The following is an 8972-nucleotide window of genomic DNA, read 5'->3' on the forward strand; positions in this document are numbered from 1 at the left end:
TCAAGTTTGAACACCCCTGGGTTTTTTTCTTCTAAAGGGTTAGGGGTGCAAAGGTCTTGTAACTTGACAGCTTTAGGACTTGCACACTTCAATGCCAGAGTTCCTGAGCCAACATTTTGGTTGCTAAGCAAGAGTGTTGTTAAGTGAGTTTCACCAAATTTTACAAGTCTCTGATTTAGCATCTTAACACAGTGGTTCCCAAACCTGAGTAAACTATCCCAAATTTGGTAAAAGCCATAATGACACATGAACCCATGGCCTAATCACAACAGGAAAGTTTAAGTAAGAACTTTCTGATAAGTGGTGAAAAAGTATTTTTGATAGGAGATTTTGGGGTAACAAAAGAAAAAAAAAGTGTGGGTAACAAAGGAAGCTGTTGTCAGCTTCTGCCTTGCTGTTGCTTCAGCTGCCATGAAACGGGGAGGGAGGGCTGGTATTTGGGAGGGGTTAATTAATGTGCTGGAGGAGTCTTCTAGGATGTTCGAGATGCTCGGATGGCGCATGCGTGAGACCTTCCCGCGTAGAATAACGGCCTCGACATTCCATCTTCGTGATGCCTTTTGAAGTTATCTCACACCTGACACTTGAAGGACTTATGATTGGCCTGGAGCTATGATCCTAAGGGGTGGGGAATGGGCTATTCTATATATCAATTGCTTTCGCGCCTAATTAAGTAGACTTTGCTTTGCAACTGCTTGCTTACCATTTATAATTAGTAAAAGTACTTTGGATTTCCTTCCCATGGAGTCTCTTAGTCTTTCTTTCCTAATTATGTAATGGAGTGATGCTGACAGCTGTGCTCTAAGAGCTGAAAGGTTGCTGTCTACAGTCCCTTGCCATGCTAAGATTCAAAGCAATGCTTATTGGGAAAGAAAACATATACAAACTCGTCTGTAAAAGTGGAAGGAGATCACTGGTTGAACTGGTGTCTTGTGTGATTTCATACATGATGAAAGTGTGTGTTGGGAATGTGTCCCATCCTGAAGAGTTCCTTGATTTGCTAATGTGTGAGATTAGATGGAGATGTTGATTTGCACATGTCCAAAGCGGTTTCCAGAGATGATGTGACCTTGTCGCTCCTTCATGTGTGGTCCAAACCTACCAACTAACATGGCATCAAATCCTCCTGACCAAAACCTAACTCATGCTTGATACATACTTTGGCCTTTTGCAGTCTAAGAAACAATGTGTTTTCTTGGCTTTCATTTGTATAACTGGAGTACAGAATCACACAGGAAGCAGCAGGATGACTAAACCATTACGTGCTGTGTTAGGTTTTGTGCAGGGGTGGGTTCCTGCCAGTTCTAACCTCTTCTATAGAAGAGGTTCCACAAATCTACAGTGCCGTTTAGAACCGGTTCCAGCTCCCTCCCCCCACCCATCCGCACATCATCAAGATGAAGAGCGAGAGGAGGAATTCTGAATTGTGAGCCGCCCTGAGTCCCCTCAGGGTAAAGGGCGGCATACAAATAAAGTAAAATAAATAAAAATAAATAAAATAAGTTGAAGTCCACAAGTCTTAAAGCTGTCAAGTTTAAACACCCCTGGGTTTTTTTTCCCTAAAGGATTAGAGGTGCAAGGGTCTTGTAACTTGACAGCTTTAAGACTTGCGTGCTTCAAATGCCAGCGTGTCTGAGCCAACATTTTGGTTGCTAAGCAAGAGCGCTGTTAAGTGAGTTTCACCACATTTTACAAGTTGGCCACACCCACCCAGTCACATGACTGCCAAGCCACTCCCATTCAGTCACCTGACTGCCAAGCCACTTCCACCCAGTCACATGGCTGGCAAGCCACTCCCACAAAGCAGGTCACACCCACAGAAGAGGTTCTAAAAAAATTTGAAACCCACCACTGGTTTTGTGTTAGCATGTCATGTAATAAACTGTTACAGTTTATACATTATGGCTTAGCTTGTAGCCTGTTGTACAAAGTCAATTGTGGCTTATTCAGTAACACATAGTAAATATGTCTTAATACAATGCTTGAACCCTGGTAATTTTAACAGCATCATCTTCTTCCCCCTGTGGTTGTATTTACAATTGTGCAAATATGAGGTATAACTAGTGATTTTTTAAAATAGTTTAATATTTTCACATTATTCAGTGACTCGTATAATGACATAGCAATAGCAAGAACATTTATATTATGCCCAATGGCATTAAATTTATCTCCCTTATGTAATGATTTCTGGGATAGATTAGTATTTGGTTCCTCCAGATTGCAGGAAACATTTGCTTAGAAAATTTACATACATAATTTGATTTAGCTACAGAAATTGCCAGATAATCCAGAGCTACCAATATGGTACTGTTTCCATGTTAAATCGAGATCTTTATCTAACAAAAGTGTAGTGCTTCTTTGTCAGATGCGAGGGCTGCAGTCTTTCCTCCCAAATTGCTATCTAGACATTTTGCTTCAAGGCTCAGGGCCGCTTTGAGGTAGCTTTGGGTGTGCTCGGTCTGGACTTTTCACAGATGTAAAAGATGTCGGATAAGCAGTTGTAAGCATTCCATTCACCATTAAGCGAAACTTGGGCACAGTCCTCCTCATCACGCTGGTAAAAGTTGGGTTCACCACTCTTCCAATTCCTGAGATGGAAACAAGAGGTGGTGCATGTTTTTATCTCCAATAGTCAAAAAATAATCTCAAATTCAATAAACTTATCTCTGGAGCCATCATGCTATTGTTTCCTAAACATTTCTATATAGTAAACATCTTACTGATAAATGTTTCTAAATGAGAGTGAAAATTCCTCATCAGACTCACTGTGAAATAGATTTCCTAAACTGTATAGACCCCAATTCACCTTCCCTGGAAATAAATGGATTTATGTGTCTTATTTTAGCGATTATAGGATTGTGATTATAGGATTACAAATCTAAAGGATGTTTAGAGGCATTACGTTGCTATGAGTGATTGCTGGTTGAGTTCATATTAAGCCAACATAAAATCATTTTATAGCTTGGTATGATGTTTGAAGCCAGTCTTTCACTTATTCTGCCTGTCAGAATTCAGAGATATTGGGAAAAAATGGAATTGAAGTTGAATTCATGATGTGGGTGAGCAAATGGTAGCCATTCAATTGGTAATGAATAGCAGTTCTCAATATATCCCTCAGCCTTGACAGTGCTAGCTTGGCAGCTGGGAAGTGAAGTTCAGCAACAGTTGAAGAGCCATGTGTTCCCCAACTTTTCTAACAACAACAACAACAACAACAACAACAACAAGGAGGAGGAGGAAGTGCTCACTGAAAGCCATTTCTGTAATTACTGCCATCCAACCATTTCCAATCTCCTTCTGTATGTTGGTCATGGAGACCAATCCAATAACGTTCATTTCTGGTCCGAGTCTGTATGAAATTCTGCAAGAGAAAAATCCAAGAAATTTGAATGATGGCATTTGGATTGTGGCAGTATAAGAGTTTTAAATGCTATTTCCTTTGTAAACATAAAACAGAAGAAGGGAGAAAAATGGCGGTCAAATTACTTCTTATTGTTGATCAGGAATCTGATAAATTTGATGATTGCTCAAATGTTAAGATGGCAAGGCTAAAGTTTAGGCCTCAGCAGACCTTTGAGGCCAAGGAAAGTTTCACGGGAAACCTCTAGCCTAAGGGTTAGGCCTGTGACCAAAACCACAGAAGGCATGCTTGACTATTTTTATAATTTCTATATTTCTATACCTTATGATCTATTGTGTGCCAGCTTTCCCTTATGTAACTAAGTGAAAGCAAAGAAATGTATATATATCTGCCTCACACTCTGTTCCTCCACCTTTAGGAGGATCCAACTTTATTCAGCTGAATAAACACATTTGACTTATTAAGACAAACCCAGATTCCTTCTTTTATTTTTCACCAAGTCAGACTTGCGAACTTCAATAACATTATAAACTCTAGAAGTGAATGCCATCTGAACCAGAGCAAGGCACATAAGATAGGAAACAAATTTTACCTTAGCTTTTTCCGTGCTTGTTATGTCCTGGGAAGAAAGTTTACATCACATTTGTAGGTGTCCCATCTTACCTGTTTTCCAAGATTATCAATGATGGCCAACCGTGACTGTTTGGGTTCACAGTCTGCCTTGGCTTCATTCCAAGGAACTGTCTTCAGGGAAAAGTAGTAACATTTTCCACCAAAATATTCCCATTGTCTAGTATCAGCACCACACGGGAACACTGAGTAACAGAAGGAGAAAAAAAATAAAGTCAAAAATTGATACTGGCTTGGCTTGACAATGCATGCAAGAGCAAGAAAATTGTTCTGATGATAAGGACTGATAAAAACAATCTGCACAGACAAAGCTAGATATGTCCTGCAGAGACATGCATTAAAGCAGTACTGCAGTGGTTCCCAAACTTGGCAACTTTAAGACTTGTGGACTTCAACTCCCAGAGTTCTCCAGCCAGAAGAACTAGCTGGAGAATTCTGGGAGTTGAAGTCCACAAGTCTTAAAGTTGCCAAGTTTGGGAACCACTGCAGTACTGTTTCTTGACCTGCAGCAGAATTGTCCCCCCCCCCCCCAAAAGACCCTGGAGCAGAATTACCCCATGAAGTAGAGACCAGAAAGGGAAACAGAGAAACTTACAGAGAAAGTCATGGGTGAAATTATCCTTTGAAAAATTGATTGCCATCTTGTTGACTTCGGATGAAATTGTTGAGACTAATATTGTAAAGGAAGGGAAAGAAATGCATGTCATTTTTTATAGTAAGAACAGAATTGTAATCAGAAGAGAAGCTTCACTTGTAGGACTGTTTCATTCTGGTCACTACTGCTACTAATGGCCCTTTGGAATCTTCCTGGAAGAAAAGGCAAGCAGATAAAGCCCACTTCAGACTCTGTTCCAGTTGGGTTGCCCAACATCATTGGGGTGATGGTTTCAATGTTTCAGTGGAAACCATCTCCAAAGTTCTACTTAACTATGGTTTTATTAATAACTTGTGCACCTTACACACTGATTTGATAAGACTTTTTCCTGAAAAGTGGCATTTATCCACAATAATACATAACAAGTGCTCAGCAACGAAGGATACAATCCTATACTGTGTCTTATAGTACCATTCTGCAATAGATATTGTATGGATACAAATGTGCTAACAAAGAGCAGTGGGAATGGCATTGGAGAATGAGAAGGAAATGTCAAGCTCAGTTTTTAATGATAAAATTCCACCAAATGACAATACAAAACTGAACAAGAACAGCTGTTGGCAAATTCTTTGCAGGATTAAAGCTGTACTTACATTGCAGATATGTATTAGATACCAACTTTCATATATCCCCAGATTCAGTGGTGGGTTCTGGTTCCCGTTCCAACCGGTACGGTTGGAACGGGCCTGTCGGCGTCCACATGGAAGTGTGCGGTGCGGGAGCATCATACCAGAATGGTACCTGGTGCTCCGGGTAGGCTCCAGTACACCCGTACCGGGGCGTACCGCCTGCAACTCACCACTGCCCAGATTGTCTGATCTGGCTGTCCTGTCTGGAGCAACTGAGAATTAAAATCCAATATAACCGGAAGGCTCTAGATCAGGGGCATCAAACTCGTGGCGTGTGGGCAGGATACATCATGTGCGGACCACACCCACCCCAGTTTAATGAAGGGGGGAAAGTCGCAATACGTCCCATGATGACAACGTGACATTGTGAGTTTGAACCCTTGCTCTAGATTGAGAATGACTGATCTAACCTTAGATTCCATGTCTGAGTTTCCTCAAAACCATGCCTTCATTTCCATCTCAGTACCACAGAGGCCTATAGAGTTTATAAAGCCAGGAGGCTGCTTACGGTAGTCTTTGATTTACAATTATTCAATTAGGGTTTTTTTGAAGTCACGATGGTACTGAAAAAAGAGATTTACAACTGGTCCTCACACTCAGAACCATCTCCATGATCATGTGATCAAAATTTGGACACTTGGCAACCAGCATGTATTTACAATGGCTGCAGCATCCTGGGATAATGTGATCTCCATTTGCGACCTTCACAGCCAGTTTCTGACAAGCGAAGTCAATGGGAGAAGCTGGATTCACTTAACAGCCATATGATTCACTTAACTGCAATGATTCACTTAACAACCATAGCAAAAAAGATCACAAAATCAGGTGTGACTCACTTAACAATTGCCTTGCTTAGTAATGGAAATTCTGGACCCAATTACGGTTGTAAGTCAAGGACTAACTGTATTAAGAAGCCTTCCTGAAATCTATTGAAGTACAATTCCCAAGATCCCTAGATTGTGCAGGGAGTATCACACAGCTGGAAGATACAATGTTGAGAAAGGCTGTTTTAGCTCAATGCTGCAAATTTATCCAGTGTTCCTTTTACACCTAATTTACCAGAAAGATCCTCCATCTTGCTCAATATTCTTCTGGCCATTTGAGCTAAAAATCAAAGAGGCTAAACTGGAAACCTGCTCTGAGTTTCTCAGCTTTCTTTAGAAATTCCCTCTTTTATTACATGAAATATTGCAAAACATATAGGAAGAAAACATACCTTTGGAGAAGGACAATGCATAGCCAATGAGAATTAGCAAATAAGAGAGACCCAATAGCACATAAATTGGAAAGAATGATCTTGGGATCAGGTTTCCTCCTCCTTTACATGAAAGGAAAGAATGAAAATGTAGAAATGTTACCCAATTAACGAGTAGGATTTTCTGTGGACGTTCCTTACAGCAAAAAAGAGAATTGGCCTAAGCTATGTGCTTTCTCAGAAACCTTATGTTTATTTCAACAATTTGGAGAATGAACCTTTCATTAATAAATGGTTTACAGACCTTGTTTTGTAGACCAACTGGATTCCATAAAGGTCTTCTCATTTATTTTTAGAATGGGCTTTAGGTTAAGGGGCTTATTTTTAACAGCATGCTGGAAATTGCATTCCAAACTCTTGGTATACCAGAAAAGCAAGTGGAAATTAAGTGTAAGTTGGTATATGTCCTTGATTTTTTTAAAAATCATCATAAAATAGGGGGCAGACAGTATTTCAAATTCAAATTTATTTCAATTTCAAACTGAGCTCAAGATTTATTTTCTTTTTATTCATTTTTTGGGAGGGGATATGCCATTAATAAGCCATTTTGATTTGTCATATAAACACAAAATAATTTTAAAGCTGCCCTTCCCCCATGATCACTAATTTAGAGATGAAAATGAAATTTTTTTGCAAATTATGCTTCATATTGTATCATTTCAATTTTGTAAACAAAGTTTCATTTTCCTCACTTTTTGTGAGATTGATTCATCTCTTATGGTTGGTAAGACAGAAAAATAAAAAAATTGAAATTGTACAATATATATTTGCCTCCATTCCTGTACAATGTATGCTACAAAAGAAATAAAAACAGAATAGTAATGTTCACATTAAGGGAAGGCTCTTTGAAACAGTTGGGCCTTGAAGAGCTTCTGAAGCACCAACAGAGGGAGTCAGTTTGATTTCTATGGGGAGACTTTGTTCAGGGTCAACCTCACTAGGTAAATTAGATTCCGCAGGCTAAAACTATTTTTTATTGAGATTGACTGCTATGCGGCTTCCTCCTTTTTACAGTTTTACTGAATTAGGGAGGAATGTCTGCTTTGAGCTGCCTCTGAAGGTTATCTCGTAGTTTAGCACTCAACCAATGTTTTAGTCTCCTTTGCCTGGGTAACAGTTCCTATATATCTCCGTCAAGGTAATCATATTTACTCTATATACCAATATTCCTCAACCGTAGCAACTTCCGTCCAATGTGGGGACTTCAATTCCCAGTATTTCCTAGCCAGCATTGTTGGCTGTTGAATTCTGGGGATGAGGTCTACAAATTTTAAGATTGTGAGAAAGAGTTGTTTATACACACAATGTCAGGAATGCTACAGAAATGTAGCACCGTCTCACTTCAGCTCCCTGAACTTCTCGATGTGGGATTTGCAATATCTTCTTCCTGTTAGAGCTAATTGATCAGGCCAGTATTAACCAAAGTAGGGAATCCTGAGGATACCTGGGTACCAAATCATATTGTGTGGGATTAGTAGGAGCAAAAATCTAAAGTCGATTGCCACTGCTCTACAAACTCTTGATGCAGTTTGGAATTGTTGTGTCTAAACATGTCATTAAAAAAAACCCATTCATGCCACTGCTTGAATGCTGTCACCCCTCGTTTTTCTTCAGATATTTCTATCTACAGAACCTATTTGTTATTTTTCGGCAAATAAATAAATACTTTAGATAAGTGGGAATTTGGAAGTCTCACTTCAAGCAACTTATTTATTTGAAACCTAGTTGCTTTCAAAGGAAAAGAAAGATGGGATTATGTGTGGAAAAATAAATTAAGGAACTCTGAACATAAAATATGAAACTTCATATCAAGCAGGAAAGTCATCTGAAGTATGGCGTATAAAAGAATTCTAAAAGCAGGAAGATTTTTACCCAGTGCTGAAAAGGCAACTGGATAGGCACTAGACAAACTTCTATCAGTTATTGTCATAAAAATGTTTAACTCCCTAGTTGCCACACAACACACTTCTTGAGTCATTTGGAAAAGAGGTTTCAAAAAGCTGATTATAGATAAGCTTGATAGGAAGGCAAGGGATCCTCCAGGATAAGTCTATATCTCATTTAGAAAGACACTACATCTTGAATGGGAAGATATATTGATACCTTTATATGTCCGGAAATCATCTGCAAATTTTTCTTCATCCATCTTGGAAAGCTGTGCATCTTTTGCGTTATTTGGAAACACTTCCCCAAATAGGGACTTTGTGGTTTTGCTGAAATTGCTCTAAAGAATAAATAAATAATAGTTAAATATTAGCTCAGGATGATTCTTAGCTTTCCTGCCCTTCTGCTCATCTCTTTTTAGAATATAGCCACCTTTCAAAACTTACTCCTTGCACCAAAATCACAATGTCCCTATATATAATGAATGGGAGAACTAAAAGAATCCTGCTAATGTCATCAGGTTTTCCTTAATTATATAAAAGCCTACACTTTGTTCTC

At 39.1% G+C, this 8972-nt stretch overlaps 1 protein-coding gene across 2 annotated transcripts; it reads right to left on the reverse strand.

The window, feature by feature from the left end:
- Positions 1-2064: 2064 nt before the first annotated feature.
- On the reverse strand, positions 2065-8972 carry LOC116502853 (hepatic lectin-like). 2 transcript variants are annotated; one of them, XM_032208811.1, is made up of 6 exons: positions 8861-8972; positions 8634-8754; positions 4587-4661; positions 4025-4176; positions 3249-3361; positions 2065-2588 (listed from the first exon to the last, which is right to left on the reverse strand). In XM_032208811.1, the coding sequence occupies exons 2-6, from the start codon at positions 8674-8676 to the stop codon at positions 2423-2425; spliced, it is 549 nt and encodes a 182-aa protein (XP_032064702.1). In that variant the 5' UTR covers positions 8677-8754; positions 8861-8972; the 3' UTR covers positions 2065-2422. The 2 variants fall into 2 exon arrangements, with proteins under 2 accessions (XP_032064702.1, XP_032064701.1); XM_032208810.1 differs by lacking the exon at positions 8861-8972 and adding an exon at positions 6492-6593 and having other exon boundaries at positions 8634-8740.

This window comes from Thamnophis elegans, chromosome 2 (assembly GCF_009769535.1).
Source record: "Thamnophis elegans isolate rThaEle1 chromosome 2, rThaEle1.pri, whole genome shotgun sequence".
Lineage (NCBI taxonomy): Eukaryota > Metazoa > Chordata > Lepidosauria > Squamata > Colubridae > Thamnophis > Thamnophis elegans.